Source organism: Mixophyes fleayi, chromosome 4, assembly GCF_038048845.1.
Source record: "Mixophyes fleayi isolate aMixFle1 chromosome 4, aMixFle1.hap1, whole genome shotgun sequence".
In the NCBI taxonomy this organism is placed as follows: Eukaryota; Metazoa; Chordata; class Amphibia; order Anura; family Limnodynastidae; genus Mixophyes; species Mixophyes fleayi.
In genome coordinates, this window is record NC_134405.1 from 315,904,133 (window position 1) to 315,924,835 (window position 20,703).

At 40.0% G+C, this 20,703-nt stretch overlaps 1 protein-coding gene across 2 annotated transcripts in view; it reads right to left on the reverse strand.

Moving 5' to 3' along the window:
• Positions 1–12,532, reverse strand: part of LOC142152951 (LON peptidase N-terminal domain and RING finger protein 1-like) — a 42,857-nt gene extending 30,325 nt beyond the window's left edge. Inside the window, exons 1-3 of one of the 2 annotated variants that reach the window (XM_075210109.1) lie at positions 11,834–12,532; positions 7,765–7,883; positions 385–507 (exon numbers count right to left, since the gene is read on the reverse strand). In XM_075210109.1, the coding sequence (XP_075066210.1) occupies positions 385–507; positions 7,765–7,883; positions 11,834–12,140 (549 nt within the window). In that variant the 5' untranslated portion in view covers positions 12,141–12,532. The remainder of the gene's footprint in view (positions 1–384; positions 508–7,764; positions 7,884–11,833) is intronic. The other variant, XM_075210110.1, reaches the window with a different exon arrangement.
• Positions 12,533–20,703: the final 8,171 nt, after the last annotated feature.

Consider the following 20,703-nt stretch of genomic DNA (forward strand, 5'->3'; position numbering starts at 1 on the left):
GTAAGATACGTGCAGCTTTAAATCTAGCGTATATATGTCCCCGGGGTCAATATACTGCTATCATTATCATCAATTCAAAAATTATAACGACCTTGTGTAGACATATAAAGAATTTACACTTGGTAAGCAACGTATTTAAAATATACACAAAACTCAAAATAAGACAGATCTGAAAGGGGCATCTGCCTGCCCCCACTGCTCTCCACGTGCACATGATTGCCCCTGATCCACCTCTTTAAGTACAAAGATCAGATAACTGCAACTCAAAATCCTGCACTAGTTGTGTGTATGCTCAGTGCGACTATTTTTACCTGAAATCAGGCCCCCAAATGTCACAAGGTGAACTTAATATACAACAACACGTAACAAGTGTAAACAAGTCACCTGCTCAATCTCATGACGGGCTGTAGATAACTGTGGATTCAGTGCTAGGCAATGCTGGAAATGAACTAGGGCTTCTTCCTTTTTCTCCAAATGGATTAGTGCCAATCCCTTTCTGTAGAATCCCTGCAGGGGGAAACCACAATGAGAAATACTGTACAGTCATATACAAAAACACAAAACTGCGGGTTTGAACAAGTGGATATGTTGCCTATAGCAACCAATCAGAATCTAGCTCATTTATTTAGTACATTCTACAAAATGACAGCTAGAATCTGATTGGTTGCTATAGGCAACATCTCCACTTTTTCAAACCTGCAGTTTTGTAAATATACCCCAAAGAATTCTACCCAAAACATACATTTTACTTCTGAATAAAGTTCTCTAAGATATGAAACTGTAACTGCTGTGCCATCTTCCTCATATCCGGTAGGTCCACTGCAGGCACTGCTCTCTCCTTCTGTCCTACTACCACTTACCCAATACAAACAGGGAGCACTGTAGTCAAAATTCCTCTTATGTGACCCTTTATATTCATGTGAATGGTAAGTATACAGGGGAAAGAGCATTGACAACACCAGTGTACGTCCGAAACCGCTGCAAAGTGGTTCAGTGGCAGAGAGGAGTGCAACGCTGAACCACTGAAGCCTTCAGGTGACTCGACAAATAGGCGAACCCGAAATTAAGTAAAACTATATTTTAACATATTTTAGTGAACTCTATTCAAAGTTAAATTTCAGTTTTTGGGGAGTAATTAAATTGTAGGTTTTAGCTTTACCCATTAGTGCGTCCAACAACCTGAGGAAGCACCTGAAACTTCATTATTGTTATACCTGACACAAACTAACAAACATTTGTATTAGTATGGTTTAAGCTGAAACAAAAATATATTGTAATTTTAATCATTATTAGATGACTATAACAGAGAGTTATGGTCCTATATATGTTAGGCCAAATCGGGTATAGGTCTGATCAGTGCCTCTTTATAACCACAGAAGAAGAAAAAAAAAACACATATATAAATATTCAATAATAATTTATTTCATGAAATTGTGCATCTTGTTTTTCCTGCAACTTAATTGCAAACAGCTAAAAGACCAAACTCACATCCTATTCAATGATTAAATGCTTTAGTAACGGGTCATAAACCTGAAACAGCAGAGATGATGGTTAGACCGTCCCTATCACATTCTGCACAATCGCTATGCTCACACCCTTTTGTGTGAATCCACCAATTTGTTCAAATATTTTCTATTACCAAGTAGACTGCAAACCAATCATTTACACCCTCTTATCCTCCATGTAGCAAGTTGTGTAGGCCCAGCTTTAGACTTGTCTGCTGTAGAACACAAAACGGGGCAAGATCCATGATGAAGAAATTTACTTAAGTATAAACTTATCAGTAATGGACAAAATAATGAGGATCTGAGGAATTAGTCAGACTAACATAGGAGCTAGTCTGCAAATGAGCCAGGGGAGGCTTTTACCTATAATATAAATTAATTATTATATTAATCTATCATTGAACCTGATGACAGTTCCTTCCTACTTGGGTATTCCGAATCTTAGAACCCAGTGCAATAAGAATACAAATATCTGAACCCATGCTTGTCAACTTTAAAGAACTCTCCGCCCCCCTCCGGGATATCCTGGAGAGGAGGTCGAGTGGCAAGTACAAGGGAACAGGCACTACCGGGGGGACCAGGAGAACTATCCAAAATTTGGGTAAGTAAACAAGTATAATCTATTCCCTCCCCTTCAGATAGGCCAGGCTATGACCATGGAATACAGGAAAGGGTTTGGGTAGTCTTTATTCCAATTTACTCTGTAATCCATCAGTGCTCTCTTTAAACAGTTGCACCAGATAGATAAGTAAGAACCTAAACTAAATACAGATATGCAGAAAAATTCAAACTAAATACTGTTGAGGGAGTTGGTCAGTAAGAAACCACATCCTATGAGACAGGACCTTCTACCAGTACAAATAGCTACAAATAAATCTGTTAGCAGCAGATAATTCAAGACATTGTCAGAGCATGTAGAACCTAAAGATATTTTTTTATCATAAAGCAAAACATAATTATACTGGGTCAACTTTCACTTAAGTTATTTTTCATCTTTAACTTGTATGTGTGTAGTTGTTTTAGAGCTACAGCCGGAACTTCATGTCTATCTTTAACTGTCAGTTCATCCCAAACCTCGCCAATGGGTCAATATCCCAACGGATGTTTGGATAGCCATTTGTGTCTGCAGGCCGACAGTACTGTTTGCTACGATAGTTATACGTTTATTCACAATGGTGTTCACAAGCAAATCAGTTCACACAGCAGAGCCGCTTGTCTTCATGCAAAGCCACAAACGTATGGATCATTTATTTAACAATGAGGTCAACATGCCTTTGGCTTCAGCTTGGAAAGAGCTGCCACAATCTGAAACTGAATCTTAAACTAAGGCTTTAAAGCCTGATTCTCAGCTGCTAAAAATTCTGTAGCTCTGAAAACGTGGAACCGTTAAACTACTTACACTGAAAGTAAGCGACACGGGAAAGAGTGAAAAACTTGCAGTCCAGCTGGCAATCCCAGATAAGTGACCCAAGAATCTGGTAGCCCATTCTATGCCAAGTAGCCCTTGAGCCCCTGGAATGTCACTTTCCCATGGGGCAATTGCCCTCTGTTATAGTCTACTATTCATTTATCCCCAGACCTCTTGCTGTATCTATGTAGAATGTATGTATGCAATGTTGCTTGTTGTATTGTTTTAATGCATTTACTGACTGTTTATATAACTTTTTTTTTACAGATGTGCAAAAATACTTTTAAGAAATTAAAATGTATATTTGTTTACTTTCAATTTATTTCAAGAACTCTGCTTAAATATTTTTTTCTCAACAAAACAACCTCCCCTCCACCGACTGTAACAATCACAGGGTTCTACTGCATACTCGCCTACTCTCCCGAAATTCCCGGGAGGCTCCCGAATTTCGGGGAGTCGTCCCGGACTCCCGGAAGAGTTGGCAACACTTCCAGATTTGCCGAAATTCACGCCATTGAATGGCAGGGGCGGGGCTTAATCGTGACATTAAACCCCACCCCTGCTGTTTAATGCTGTGAATTTAGTCATTTTATAGTGGGGGCGGGGTTATGGTGACCCAACGACGTCACCACGCCCCCTCCTACCCCTTGTCACATGACTTTTCCCCCAGGATCTCTCGGGTGAGAAGTTTTGAAAGTTGCTATGTATGTTCTACTGTCTGGGACGTCTGCAGTTCCCGCTGTGCAATCCCTGAATCCACCGTTTAATATCAGTTCTCCAGGGATCGACACCCTGAATACTATGAGCAATGTAACTGTATAGAGAGAGCTGACTGTGCAGTAAAACATGCATAGAGGAAATAAGAATGTCGGCGTCCATAGAGCAACGGATCACTATGATACGTTCATGATCATACATCAATTAGTAACTGAACATGAAGTTTAATTTTATACAGCCACAACTACAAATTGTATCATTAAGAGACAAATAGAGGAGAGTAACATGCTCCTCTAAGCCTGGTACCATTGTAATCCGGATAAATGCCATATATTTACTTATTGTGTACATCTTTTATTTCCACGCAAAATGCACATTTCCACAGTGCACATTTGCAATAACAATGCATGTGCATCTCCTTACGCCTGGAGAGGCGGAATGGGGGAAGAAAGGCACAGACAAGAGTAAGACAATACAGTATGGGAGAGGCAATGATGAAGATTTGCAGCACTAGCTAGCTGCTTCTGATTGGCTGATTACACCAATAGTAATCTAGTAGCACTTCATTCATTAGTGTGACTTCTATATTATATGAAGTTTCGTCCATCCATTCATATTAGTTAATCTGGACTGCCTCAGGAAAAAAGATTTGATATTTAAAGGGGAAAACAACAGATGTTTGCATTTAATGTCATAATTTGTTTTAAATCATATTTTATATATGGTAAATGTAACTTTCACATTTTTTGAATAACACTGCAAAGATACAATGGACAACTACATATATTTATATATTGTGACAAAGAGTGCTGTTTGGCACACCTCTCCTACATAGGGACAAGTAAAATCCCAGGTTCAAGGCTGCAGACGGGGTTAAAATCCTACTCAGTCTTTTCTACAGCACACAGGTGCACAACATGGGTGTCATTGCTGTGGTGTGTTTGTTGTAAATAAAAAGAATTGTGGGATCTGGTGGGCGGGGCTTACGACGCTGAATAGCAGCCAGACAATAGCTGGGGCTGGTGGGCTTAACTACTATCAGGAAGCCGTAGAATATTTGATGATTTTTTCTACAGAGACTAAATAAAACAGCAACTTGTTAATAAGACCGGAGTATATGTGTATATATATATATATATATATATATATATATATATATATTGTGGCAAAGAGGGATATTTGCCACAGACAAGGTTAAGTTTTCCCTAGGTTCCTCTCTTAGCACACACACACACACACACACACAGGTGTGATTGGTTTGCTGTGATTTGTTTAATAGTGCTTGGGGTGGAGGATAAACACACTGGGCCTGATTCATTAAGGATCTTAACTTGAGAAGTTTCTTATTTCAGTCTCCTAGACAAAACCATGTTACAATGCAAGGGGTGCAAATGAGTTTTAAGTTTTGCACATAAGTTAAATACTGACTGTTTTTTTCATGTAGCACACAAATATTTGATAGCTTATTTGTACACTGAAATTTAAAGTTGATATATGTGTGCTACATGAAAAAACAGACAGTATTTAACTTATGTACAAAACAGAAAACTCATTTGCACCCCTTTCATTGTAACATGGTTTTGTCCAGGAGACTGAAATAATTAACTTCTCAATGTAAGATCCTTAATGAATCAGGCCCACTGTCTGTATGTGTGGGTGGGACCACCGATGCCAGTAAGTGGCCGGTGAGTAGACAGGGAAGTAATGTCTAGCCAGATGTAGGTGATGGGGAATTTCGTGTACTATTACTGGATATGTTTGCTGTACCAGCATTGGAGCTGTTTAACCATCCTCACAATATATATATATATATATATATATATATATATATATATATATATATATATATATAATTTTTTTTTGAGCCATGTAGCTCCTCTGCTAGAACATATAGCTCAGAACTAACATTTAAAGGACAAACAGTTTTATACTTGTAGGACCTGTTTTACACTCTGCAGCAAACCATGTGCTGCAACAGCCTCAGAGTGATCATTCTAGTTCTGCAGGAATCACATTCTGGCCTGTGATGATTGATCACAATACTATCTGTTAATGTTCTCACATTGTCTCGCTCAGCGACAGTAAAGCTGGTGTGCACTTACCTCTGGGTTCCACATGGGTGTGATTGGTTTGCTGTGATTTGTTTTATAGTGCTTGGGGTGGAGGATAAACACACTGGGCCTGATTCATTAAGGATCTTAACTTGAGAAGTTTCTTATTTCAGTCTCCTACAGAGACTAAATAAAACAGCAACTTGTTAATAAGACCGGAGTATATGTATATATGTATATATATATATATATATATATATATATATATATAGTGGCAAAGAGGGATATTTGCCACAGACAAGGTTAAGTTTTCCCTAGGTTCCTCTCTTAGCACACACACACACAGGTGTGATTGGTTTGCTGTGATTTGTTTAATAGTGCTTGGGGTGGAGGATAAACACACTGGGCCTGATTCATTAAGGATCTTAACTTGAGAAGTTTCTTATTTCAGTCTCCTAGACAAAACCATGTTACAATGCAAGGGGTGCAAATGAGTTTTAAGTTTTGCACATAAGTTAAATACTGACTGTTTTTTTCATGTAGCACACAAATATTTGATAGCTTATTTGTACACTGAAATTTAAAGTTGATATATGTGTGCTACATGAAAAAACAGACAGTATTTAACTTATGTACAAAACAGAAAACTCATTTGCACCCCTTTCATTGTAACATGGTTTTGTCCAGGAGACTGAAATAATTAACTTCTCAATGTAAGATCCTTAATGAATCAGGCCCACTGTCTGTATGTGTGGGTGGGACCACCGATGCCAGTAAGTGGCCGGTGAGTAGACAGGGAAGTAATGTCTAGCCAGATGTAGGTGATGGGGAATTTCGTGTACTATTACTGGATATGTTTGCTGTACCAGCATTGGAGCTGTTTAACCACCCTCACAATATATATATATATATATATATATATATATATATATATATATATATATATATATATATATATATATATATATATAATTTTTTTTTGAGCCATGTAGCTCCTCTGCTAGAACATATAGCTCAGAACTAACATTTAAAGGACAAACAGTTTTATACTTGTAGGACCTGTTTTACACTCTGCAGCAAACCATGTGCTGCAACAGCCTCAGAGTGATCATTCTAGTTCTGCAGGAATCACATTCTGGCCTGTGATGATTGATCACAATACTATCTGTTAATGTTCTCACATTGTCTCGCTCAGCGACAGTAAAGCTGGTGTGCACTTACCTCTGGGTTCCACATGGGTGTGATTGGTTTGCTGTGATTTGTTTTATAGTGCTTGGGGTGGAGGATAAACACACTGGGCCTGATTCATTAAGGATCTTAACTTGAGAAGTTTCTTATTTCAGTCTCCTAGACAAAACCATGTTACAATTCAAGGGGTGCAAATTAGTTTTATGTTTTGCACATAAGTTAAATACTGACTGTTTTTTCATGTAGCACACAAATACTTGATAGCTTATTTGTACACTGAAATTTAAAGTTGATATATGTGTGCTACATGAAAAAACAGACAGTATTTAACTTATGTACAAAACAGAAAACTCATTTGCACCCCTTTCATTGTAACATGGTTTTGTCCAGGAGACTGAAATAAGAAACTTCTCGATGTAAGATCCTTAATGAATCAGGCCCACTGTCTGTATGTGTGGGTGGGACCACCGATGCCAGTAAGTGGCCGGTGAGTAGACAGGGAAGTAATGTCTAGCCAGATGTAGGTGATGGGGAATTTCGTGTACTATTACTGGATATGTTTGCTGTACCAGCATTGGAGCTGTTTAACCATCCTCACAATATATATATATATATATATATATATATATATATATATATATATATATATAATTTTGAGCCATGTAGCTCCTCTGCTAGAACATATAGCTCAGAACTAACATTTAAAGGACAAACAGTTTTATACTTGTAGGACCTGTTTCACACTCTGCAGCAGACCATGTGCTGCAACAGCCTCAGAGTGATCATTCTAGTTCTACAGGAATCACATTCTGGCCTGTGATGATTGATCACAATACTATCAGTTAATGTTCTCACATTGTCTCGCTCAGCGACAGTAAAGCTGATGTGCACTTACCTCTGGGTTCTGTGGCTGCAGGTTACAGATCACCTCCGCTTCCCGCAGAGATTCGGGGAATTGCTTTAATGACAGATACACCTGGGAGCGCAGTACCCTCAAGGGAACGTCCTCGGGAGCTGTAAAGATATATTTCCGTATTAAACTGCACTGTAAGAGATTTGCAAATGCCCATAAATTGAGCTACAACAACTTTAAAAAAGAAACTGATTAGTACAATAAGTGCTATAATGCTTAAAGCATAAATTGAGGCATTCAATAACCAACAACTATTCAGGAGAAGTCACTATGGGGAAATGACAATTACATAGAACTATGTTGAATTAACAAAGGGCTGTCATGTAAACAGACTTTCCTAGGTGTAAATTCTCCTGAACAGGAGCTGCCTATTGGGATATTGTCCCTTGGAAATATAACAATCTTCTCCTTATCCCTTTTCATTGTTTCAGTGGAGCTAGGATTTAACCAATAGTAAAACCACACCATAATGATCACTTGGAAGTTAGCTGACGTAGTTAGATCTTAATAGAAATTGCTCATGTTAGGGGCAGCTGCCGATGTTTGATGTGTACAAAACATTAAATATGATTTCAATAAGTCTTAGTGACTAAGACTTAAATGAGCGTCTCAACAGCCACTATATACTGAAATATGGCAGATTGTCTGCTTTCCATTAAAAGACAATAACCTTAGAACAAAATGGACACAACGTCAATTTACTTGGTAATAACAGCTCTATAAAGACCTTACAGTCAGTTACTTAAATCCTTGTATATATATATATATATATATATATATATATATATATATATATATAATATACAAGTGATATTGAGGTGACAGTCATTGAATATTTTTTTCTCTCTATGCGTTCTGATGGGACTTTATATTCCACATATGTACTGTAAGCATCCGGCAGTGTGTAGTCTCCGTCTCAATACAGAGAGTGCCTTATATGCAGAGTGTCCCTACACCCTTGTTCAGCAAGGGACGTTTCTTCAGATCCGCTTGTAGTTGTATACGGACGTGCGTATGTCACAAGTACATAAGTTTTTAAAAACAAATGCACAATACGTTTGTTTTTCGTTTTTTACTGCATCAGGCCCAGAGTGTAGCTGAGCATATTCTTGCAAGAAACCAGCTTGTTACTGTTTCACGTTCTATCTAGCACTAGCGTTCACTAGGATTCACTGCTGGCGGTGATTAAACACCTGACTAGGACTTTAGGCTATTATCAGTCATAACTAATGGAAAACAGAATGACTAAAATCAAACATATTGAAGGTGATATAACATTGGTGATGGAACACCCAGGGATGACATAAAGGGGCATATTCAATGACGTTTCCGGTCCACGGGATCGCGCCGGAACGGGCCGCGAAGTTAATCCACGGTACCGCAGAAACGTGGATTTTCGTTCGGACCCCATAGGGTTGCGTCCGAAAATCTGCGTTATTACGGTACCGTATTACCGGCAATACTGTGCACCGCGTTACCGCGGACCAGAATCCTAATTGAATATGCCCCGCGCAGTCTTTAGGGGCATATTTAAAAATAACCGTTTTTATGGCACAATCATTTTCATTCCTTATCACAATGATAAGGAATGAAAGATCGTGACCATTTATTAAAAGTGTTGTGTCGTGACAGCAGTCACGATCAGGGGTGGATCTAGAATTGTATTTCACAGGGAGCGATTTAGCGGGGGCGATTTAGTCTCTGCCCCCTTTTTGATTGTTAAGGCTGCAAGCCCCTGCTAGGGGGGGGCAATAGCCCCGATCGCTCCCGCCCTGGATTCGCCACTGGTCACTATAAACAACGAATATCCATCTCCTATGTCCTCTATAGTCATCTGAAGCTGGGGTTAGCCATCGGGCACAATTTGTGAGAATCTTTGATTTTCGGAACTTGTTAAAGCACGTAAAATGACTGTCCCCATAGAAACCTATGGGGACTGCTTTTGCATTCTAAATCAATGGATCTTTTAGTTATAAATTTGTGGAGGTCCCTCGAAAGCCTGCGGTTAGGAGCTTGTTAAGTAGACCCCTTAGAAAGAAAGATTGAGTGACAGATAAAAAGTAAACCATACACTGGTATATACTGTGTGCACAATGCCACTTAACTATAAGAGGTCAGCACATACATAAGTGCAACCCTATACTGAGCATACGAAAGGTCCAACTATGGTTCTACTTGTGGATGCAGATTGCAGTCTGGAAAATGGAACTCCACATCACATGTATTGTACAATTATAAGCATCATTACAAAGTTAGGACAACTATCACATTGAGCCCTGCCAGTATTACTAACATTTCTCTTTTTATCACAATATAATGCTTGTTGACCCTCATTTTTTATATAATTCCAGACATCGGGCTGCCTTTATAATAAGTGTCAATAATGCTAATTTAGTTTATTAAATAAATTGGTTTACGTATTCATGTATGCACATTGTGCCTCCTTTGTGGTGCTCGCGTGCTTATATGTACTAAGTCAGTGGATCTCAAACTTTTATCAATTCGAGGCACCGTTACGGTCTCCATCATTTTTTCAAGGCACCCCTAAGCCAAAATAATTAACAAGTAGTCCCCATCCTGATTACCACCAGCCCTGGACGTGGCACCTGTGTGTGATCACCACGCACCCCAGGGAGCTTCAACGCACAGTTTGGGAAACACTGTACTAAGTGATATAGCTAAAAGCAATTAAAGGTACCATGCATGTAGGTTTCAGGCCATCCTGCATGGATAATAACTCCTGCATTACCACCTTCATTAGAGACGTACCTATTGATCTGAGCCCCCAGTTGCCTGCACCTAGTCACCCCCTGCCCCCAACGGCTATAGACCCACAGGACATAAAGGGAGTTCACATTCTAAAATATTACAAGATCACTGCACAATGACATCACGAAGCAGCAATCCGGTTCTATTGTATGATAGGAAATATCCTTATGAGCAAAGCACTTGTATAACAGTATAAACACTGTGTGTGCTGTCTGTAGGGACACATCAGCTGTTCTTGACCTTAAAACTAATAACAATCCTTACATTTCTAAAAGCTGCATGCACAAGGCAGTCTATGTATTTTATTATGGAGCCTATAAGGCTTGCTCTTACAAGGCAGTAAATGCATTTTGTTATGTTAGTGTATTGGGTTTGTTGCATAACAAACACAGCAGCACGCAATGCAATAAACACTTTTCAGACTAAAGATCACTGTGATCTCTGACTGGTGTGTGCAGACTTGCAGGGAGTTTCATAAACTAATATGCTAATTATATTAACAGGTGCACCTCTAGATATCCAAAATCTACATAATACCTGATAACTTTTACTGAGCCAGACAATTATTTATTCTGGAACTAATACTGCCCAGACATTTATGAAATCTTTTGGAACTTGTAATACTATAGTTGTTAGTGAACTTATTTTAGGAAATAGAGCTGTCACTAAACTCCACAGCAAGCATATCAATGGCAAGATATTAGGTATGGTTAAACTTTTAACCAACTTATACAGGGAACCTTACAAATAAATTCACAGTATAAGGCTTATTCATAACTGGTAGTCCACAGGTCAAAATGGGCTTTCTATATCTTTTCTGGTGGTTTTCCGGATACCCTAAATACCATTAATTGTGTCATGACATTTTTTTAACTGAATCCCTGGCCAACCACATACAGTCAGTTAGTAAAACATATACTTGTACATGGCTCTCTTCTATATTAATGTCTTCACTCACTTATTGAGTGTATTGGGTCCCCGGTTACATTAATTAACCCCAGACTGCATGTACAGATCTTTGCTGTCCCCCCCCCCCCCACCCTTTCCACTAAAAAATATACAAAAATATTTTCTCTAACAATTATTAGTTAAAATATTTATAACCCTGGTGCCAGTCTGTAACACAATTATTGCTGACAATTCTAATCTTTATAACAGCTGCAACAGCAAATTTTATTGTATGGTGGCCACATCCTTTCTACATGTGCTAAAATAAAAACAGATCAGCCACCACCCCACCAACTGCAAGATGTGCCCCTCTTAACTCTTTCGTGCACCTTACCCATCACGACCCCTTTGCAGGCTATCTTCCCAGCCTCTTCATACTGCTGCAAGGAGATCAGGTCCTCCACGTCCCTTGTGATCCTGGTAAGTTTGGTTTCCGTGCTCAGGCACTTCTCCAGCAGGTTGGATAAAAGGGTGTTACACCTCAAGTCCTGGGCATCCCTGATCTTTACCCTTTGCTTGCAGACATGACACCTGCGTAGAGATGATCCTTTCAGGCATCTCCTGCAGAAAGTGTGCCCACAGGGCACAGTCACGGGGTCCCAGAGGGGCTGTTGGCAGCAAAGGCAATCGAAAAGCTCCATGGGAGGGGACCCCAAGAGTAGCCAGAGGGTGCAGGCTAAAATACCCTGAACAGACCCAGTCCAGCAGGCAGCAGGCAGCAGCCAACCCTGCAAAATAGGGTAGGCAGTAATGCACAACTAGCAAGGGTGCAACCAGCTGGAGGGGTCCTCCTCAGTCCTGGCATCCAGCACATACAACAGCTGATGCCATCCTGATGTGGGCAGGATTAATCATAATAAAAAAAAAAAAAAACACCAGTCTGCACAGGCACTGCTTACCATTAGCTACACAGTTATATAAGCAGGGCTATTAGAGACCTATTTCTCTATAACACAAAGAGCACAACACTATCCAGTGCTCTACTGGGCGAGGAGGAATAAACACAAAGAACAAAACCATGATATAACATGTGCACTAACATTACATAAAGTGAGCGATCACGTGTGCTGCAGAGCGGCCTCCCATTGGCTGCAGCAGGACTCCCCGCCCGTGTTGTGAAACAGCCAGGAGTCTGTGTTTCATAATGATCCCATATAGAGGAGGGGGAGAGGATGGATAGTTACCCAGGGGTGGTCTGTGTGGTTATAGCTAAGCAGAGATATGATTACATGCATAGTATCATAACACAGCCGGTCATAAGCAGCTTGGAGGTAGAGTGGGATAGTTTTTTAGTGCTTGGTTAGTGTTATATGGGAGCTGTCTATCTATTTAGGCTGTATGTTATTGCATGGGACAGCTTTATTTTATTTATATTTATATATATATATATATATATATATATATATATATAAACAAACATATATACACAGTGCTTTATTTGTAAGAAAAAAGATGCCGTAACCAGGGGCGGATCTAGGAAATTGCTATACCCGGGGCGATTTAGGGGGGGGGGGGGCGATATAGGCCCCGCCCCCTTTCCGACATCTAAGGCTGTCGGCGGCTGCACATTATGTGCAGGTCCGCTCGGCAGTGACAGTGTGCTGCCCGGCTGCTCTGATTGTGTTTAAAACACAATCAGAGCAGCCAGGGGCCAGCAAGCCCCTGCTAGGGGCGATCGCCCACCCCCCCCCCCCCCGATCCGCCACTGACCGGAACTCACATCACATAGTCAATCACTGTACACACACTTCCACGCGTCAGTTGTATAACGTAACATAACGGTCGCAGCCCGCAGTAAGCTCTCAGTGCGTGACCAGACAACCAATCACAAGCTCAGCAGCGCCACAAGCCGAGCGGGGCCATCACAACCAGCGCGGGCGAAGTGCACATGCATCGGACTCGACACACAAGCAGCTCGCATGCACCTTTTTAATGATTTTGCCGCCGACCTGCTACTCTTGACAGGGCGATACAAGTCCACGTGGACCAAACATCAAATGTTCAAAATTTACTTTTAAAACTTGAAAAATCCGTCGAAAAAAATGTGCCGGAACTCACTTCCAGTGACTTCTATATATACACATCCTACCTAAAGATAATTTAGTACATTGAAGAAATGTTGAGTTATCAACAAAATTATGTAGTGGACTAGGCAGTCTGAGTCTGATTTATTAAGACATGCAAAACTAATGTATTGTGCTTTTTTAAAAAAAAAACGTAATTCGGACACACGTCCTTATGTAAGGTTAAACGTATACAGGCGATATGATAGTAACTCACTGAATTGGCGTAAAATCGAACGCACATATTGCGTTTGTATTTCTCTTCTGTGTGATTGACGAGCTCAGGCTCTTTATAGCACTACATATTACCTTATTACTCCTGCGTGACAGAGGAACGCACTCAGTGGTGTAATTCCTTTTTCACCCTCATTCACTAGAATCTTCCTAAACACTCGTTTCTTGAAAATTGCTGCGTATTAACCCTTGATAAGCTTTACCACACCCCTTTACTGAGTAGCTTTCAATGGGCATTACCACTACTGGTCATGTTCAATGAAGTGAAGCTGAACTTCATGAACGTTCATCATCCCCTACCCTCCCCTGTTCCGCCCTTCAAGTCATAGGCAGTAGTAAGCAGGCACTGGCTGTGCTGGGGGCAGTGTGGCCGGTCCCATAGGGGGTTGCCTTGGGCTGAGCCTCTGTAATTTTTTCCTTTACAATGTTCCTCCAGGGGGCTCCAAATTGCATTTTGTGTTCCCAGAATTCAGAGGGACTGTCAGAGTTGTTAGTTAATGTGTACTTTATCATTAAAGTACTCCTCCAATATTCTAGTAACGTGGTAGAGGTGTCCATATATTTGGGAATTTCTTTTAAGCCTGACCAAATGTCATAATTATTTACATTGGTGCGCGGTGTTGTCTCATCATCAGTGTGACCCTAAGAAAAGGTAAGCTTTATTCTGGCAGTAGCATTTTTAGGAGAAGCTGAAGCAGGGGATGTGTCACGTGCGACTTTAGCTGACACCTGTGAAGATATGTATCAGTTGGAAAGAAAGACATGATGTGGCATATTCAATTAATCGTGAAGTACCTCCAGAACGGATCCGAAGGCACTCTGCGTTACCGCAACTTTGCGGATTTCCATTCACAAGATTCAATTTAATTAATGCATCAGGATCAATAGCAAAAGCTTAGAGGTTGTATTCAGTACAAATAGTATGATAGATGGCACAAAGCTGGTTGATGAAATTCCATATGATTATGCAGTAGGCGGAGCTTACTGATGCAATCCAGCATAATGGAGCGGGGGAGAGAGCTGACTGATGAGACCAAGGAGGATAGACCAATGGGTAGAGCTTGATCATGACACCCACATAATAGAGAGGTAGGCAGAGTTGACTTACAACTCCCAGTATGGTGGAGTAATGCAGAGAGCTGACTGGTAAGATTGAGCATGATGGACCAGTGGCAGAACTGACTGATAACATAATGGAGCACTGTTGATGGAAAGCTGTCAGTATATTGGAGCTGTTGGCAGAAGTGCTTGGTAACATTCAGCATGATAATTTTAGGACCACACAGGACAAACAAAAGAAAAAATGTTGAAAAGAGTTTGATAATTGGTGTCCATTGGATCCTCGAGCTCATTACTATAAGGCACAGAAATGTTTTGGCTCACATATAGATTGGCTGCAGCTGTCTTCAGTTCTATTGGGGGTGCTATTCGCCCAGCCTCCATATCTTCCAATGAACATTGGAGAACAAGGGGTATTTTCTAATATTTGCAACCACACGCAGCTGTAGTATCTGTGCCTTACATTACATAGCAGTATTTATATGAGGTCCAATGTGTTGGGAGCCAGGAATCTTGGGTAGTATGGTACCTGTGTAATGACAGCTTTGTCCGTTTCTGAGTCTGTCTTTCCAGGAAAAGGCATCAATCCTGTAGTCATGATATACAGAAAGACTAGAACTGCAAACCAGTTCACTGCTGCTCCATATGGCTGTTCCTGTGTCATATCTGGGGCAGCAGAGCCAGATGTCCCAGCACAGCTGCTTGTTGTTCTTCCAAACACATTAGTTACCGCAAGTCCAAAATCGGTAATCTTGATGTGTCCCTCCTGTGTAAGCTGTATGTTGTCCAGTATTAGGTCCTAATGTATAATACCTATTGAGTGGCGGAATTGCACTTCGCAAACCAATTCCGCAGCTATAAATCTTACAGTATGTAAAGAAAGGGGTGTACCTTCAGCGCTAATTCTCCCCAATGGCAGTGGAACCAAGGTGATGCCTCAGAACATGTATGATAAGATCTTTCATATCATTTGGCACTAGGAGTAAACTCAAAATTGCAAGACATAGGGTAATAAAGTCTGACCATATATATCTATATACATGAAGAACATGCAAGTCCAAAAGGGGAAAGTAACCCTCCTTCCCGAGTGCAGAAAAGTGTATAGACCCTGTTCTCAAGTGTAGTTTTCACACAGAGGGAATCTGCTTACAAGACCACTGAAGTTATATGGCACATCAAACAAGAGAGCTGGATCATGTTGAAGACTTTCTTGTTCTCCAAATGCTCCATCATTCACAGCAACCATAGAAAAGTTTCTGTAACAGCGCGTAACCGAAGGGTATAGATGGTAGTCCCGGGTGAATACACCTCCTGCTGCTGCTGCAAACCGATGCAAGATAGCAAACACAAATTCCCTCTAAACCAACGCGTTTCGATTCCTGACTGGAATCTTTATCAAGGTAGCGGGTATCGAAAGGTGAAAGTCTATATATAAAGGGTTCTGTAAGTAATTAGCTATGTACTCCATGTTGAAAAGGAGGCTTGTAGCGCAAGTCACAGCGCATGCGTGAGATGATCCGATGGCGATAATCTCCATTGACAATGAGGCTTGTATCGCACTTCATTATGCATGTGCAGTCCAAACAGATGGAGACTGGGTGCATAAGAGAATGGAACCAAATAGACTCCACATCATAGCATGTATCAATCCAGAGTAAATATAATGAAGTCCACCGATGACATAAAATGAATACAAAATATAAAATGATCAGCCACATGCAAACAAATGACTATACATGAGCGTAAAAAAACAGAAATGAGGTGTAAACCGCATAAAATCAATAACTCTACTGTAACCCAGTAAAACAAAAATTATAGGAACCCTTTAAATTCAAAATCCGTATTAAAACTACCCGGAACTATAGTTTTTATTGATGAATCCGTCTCATCTCATCTGGAGTGTATTGTTGCATCTCCAATTACAATCAGTCTTTTCAATTACCTTTTATGTTTCTAGGGCTACTGTATGGTTCGTCACATTAGCGCCAATCTCTGTCGCTTCTGTTTCTGTATAAATCTTATAGTGCTGATGTTGAGTGGTAAGTTCTTTTCAATTAAACTATATAGATTCCCTCAGCTTCTTGCCAGTTCCATAACATAGTACATATGGGTCATATGGGCAAACATCCAACAGAAGCTCAATATTGCGCAGTGGGGTGGTTCTGACAAGCAGAGCGGATGGACTAGGGACCACTCTGGTGCGGAGATCTGAAAAACGCAGAGGCCAGGATGGTAAAGGGGCCACTTGCGTTGCATAGACAGTCTTGTGCTATAAAATAACTCAGAGTAGTTGTGTTTAACCCAATGTTTATGTTTATCGTCATGTTCACAGCTGGATACAGAATCAGGAAACTTCTTCACGTGTTCGATGGCAGATGCTGCAACCAAGGGGAGGTGGAGACCGCCAAAATTGGAACAACAATGATAGCTAAACGCACTGGGCCCAGCAGAGATTGTATTCAGTAGATCTTCTGAACAATCCTGTCCTTGGTGTGATGACCCTACTCAGAACTGCCAGGTAATATCCCACTACCTTCATAAATGTTTAACTTTTTGGTTAAGTGGGAGGTTGGGCACAGAGGCAATACACCCTAAAAACTCACATGCACTTCTGTGCGTACCAGTGGCAGAGCTGCGGCGAACGGGTCATACCGCCCAACATTTGGACAGTTCATCATCATCATCATTACCATTTATTTATATAGTGCCACTAATTCCGCAGTGCTGAACAGAAAATTCATTCACATCAGTCCCTGCCCCATTGTAGCTTACAGTCTAAATTTCCTAACATACACATACATACACACACAGACACAGACTAGGGTCAATTTGATAGCAGACAATTAACCTATTAGTATGTTTTTGGAGTGTGGGAGGAAACAGGAGCACCCGGAGGAAACCCACGCAAACAGAGGGAGAACAGACAAACTCCTCACAGATAAGGCCATGGTCGGGAATTGAACTCATGACCCCAGTGCTGTGAGGCAGAAGTGCTAACCATTAAGCCACCGTGCTGCCCCATTGAGGCAGTTGAGACAAGGTGGCCGACGGTCAGGACAGATCCCTGTTATATGGGAGATTATGGATGTATATTCCAGAATCATACCTGTAATATGCCTAGCTTCACCCTAACTGTACTCAACTTGCTCATTTTATAATACAAAGTTGCTGGCTCCTATCAATATGGAATAAATAATTTTACATGTTGTTTAAAGGATTTATTGTACTTGAATGCTGTAGCGTATTATGAAAATAAGATAAATTACTCAATAATGTTAAAATATCTGATTGCATAAAATATGGTTACAAAAGTCGCTAACTATAAAGACACCATTGTTAAATCTGTGGAGATCTATAGTTTCAGTGCTTATATGTGGATGAAATTCTTCTGAATTAGTCGTTACCATAGCGACGGAATGCGTGAACAACCGCTTGGTGCAACGATTCTCCATGTGACTATTAGGGCTGTAATAGGATTATAAACATCAGTGGCTGACTTAAAATAATAAGATTGTGGACTGAGTTAATTCAACATCAAGCATTAGTTTATTAAGTCTTCTAATATTTCAGATTCAGTAGCTGATTTCATTATAATTGCACAAGGCTGGGATATTTGTTCATTACTTTCATCATACATGCAGGAGATATTACATTTTGGGACGTTTATCACGGACTTTAAATGTCAGCACTGTGTTTATTAGCATTTCATTTTCAGTACTGCAGTTTGGCATCTTAATATGTTTTGTTATGGTGTGTTTTTTATTTGTTGAGGTTAAAATTATTATGCTATGCTTACGGTTTAGACAAATATTATGCTAGATTATTTTTAGTGTACAAATATTTTTGAGGTAATTATTGTTATTATATGGACCAGACAGCTGTCTTTGTCAATTTATTACATATGTTGTAAATGATCATCATGATTCTTTTCTCAAAATCTATAAATATATGTTTAATGTGCGACTTTTCTCTGAACAAAGCCAAACAGTCTGCTATATCTAAACTATTATTCATCTAATGTTATCATTTGTTAAATAATATTTTTCCCGTAAGTGGAACTGAAAGTTCAAGTCCAAACAAGCTAGCCAAGACTGGACCCAAGACTGGCCGGTGAAGAGCTAGGTACCAATCAGCTGCTTTGGGGCTACTTTTTAGGCAAGTTGCTGTGGTTGTTTTTGCTATTCTGCTATATTTCATGTTTATTTGGCCATCAACAGGAAGGGAGGGGTCCAGTTGGAATATATGGCTGATATTTAATGGTTCTAGTTAAAAAAAAAAATGAAAGTTAGATATTTACCTTTAAAAATTTGTATTGACTTCTTATGCAACATTGAATGAAAGGATCCAATGAATTGTTTTTTTTATTCAGCTCTAATAAATCACTTCATTAAAGTCCAAACATTTTCCACATGAACCAATAAAAACACAAGAACAAATCTACCCAACCAAGATAATACAGGATTCATTATGAATGCAGTACATGATTGTCTTGACGTACAACAAAAACATAATGCGAATTAATGGAGAAAATACAATGTAATACTGTAATAATGGTTCCTTCATACTGCCAGGTAGAAATGTTTTACATGGCAAGATGACCTTTATAGCAAAATGTAATCATGCCAGCCGATGTATTAAAATAGCAATTCCAATTATGGATGAACAAATAATAGAAACTTAGAGTCTGATGGCAGATAAGAACCGCTTGGCCCATCGAGTCTGCCCATTTTATAACCTATAGTAACCTCAAACCCTATTTGATCCTTTATTCTTTATAAGGACATCCTTATATCTATCCCACGTATGTTTAAATTGCTCTACTGTATTAGCCTCTACCACCTCTGATGGGAGGTTATTCCACTTATCCACTACCCTTTCTGTGAAGTAGTTTTCCCTCAGATTTCCTCTGAACCTACTTCTCCCCAGTGTCAGTGATGTCCTAATACTTCTCTTCCTTTGTAGAATGTTTCCCTCTTGTACCTTCTTAATACCTTGATATATTTGAAAGTTTCTATCATGTCCCCCGTTCCCTTCTCTGCTCAAAACTATATATATTAAGATCTTTGAGTCTTTCCAGGTAAGTTTTGTGCTGTAGGCCATGCACCATTTTAGTTGCCCTTCTTTGTACAGTCTGTATTTATAGCCTTCTGGGGATATGGCCTCCAGAACTGAACACGGTATTCTAGATGAGGCCGTACCAATGACCTACACAGCATTATTACTTACATAATGTGAAGGTGCTTTTTGCATTGCACTACAGGTGGCACTGGACTACTGATGGGAAACCCCATAAACTTCTGATGCTGTATGGGTGCCCCCTGTGGCCATCAAAAGGGTCGCACATTACCTTTAATCTCGGTAATAAGTTAAACAATTTTCTTTTAAAGAGACACCAATCTATTTCAAACAAGTATTACAAGCTATAACAAACAAATCTGACAATAGTGCAGGAAGGCGTTAGTAGAGAACACTAGAAATTTTTATATATATATATATTTTATACTGAACCTTCTCTTGCCCTGCTTTTTATTTCATCCACAGGGGAATCTTGAGTTCCTATTTATTTTAAATTAATTTTAAAGTACACGTATGAGATAGTTTATCCAGATTCAGTGTTCTCCCCAGAAAATGTTGCCAGCCAGGTGGCATTAAGAAGCAGCCGGGTCGGGGCAGTTGTAATACTGTGCAATAGGATTGAAAAGTGTTGGCGGTTATTGCCCACACCTGCCAGGACTGGTCAGACTGGTGGTCAGCGGTCTAACACACACTGCTGGCTGTAGTGCTCACATAGTGTCTGTTCTAGTAGGAGAAACAATGGTTTATTCGATTATAATAGGACTCTGTTGGG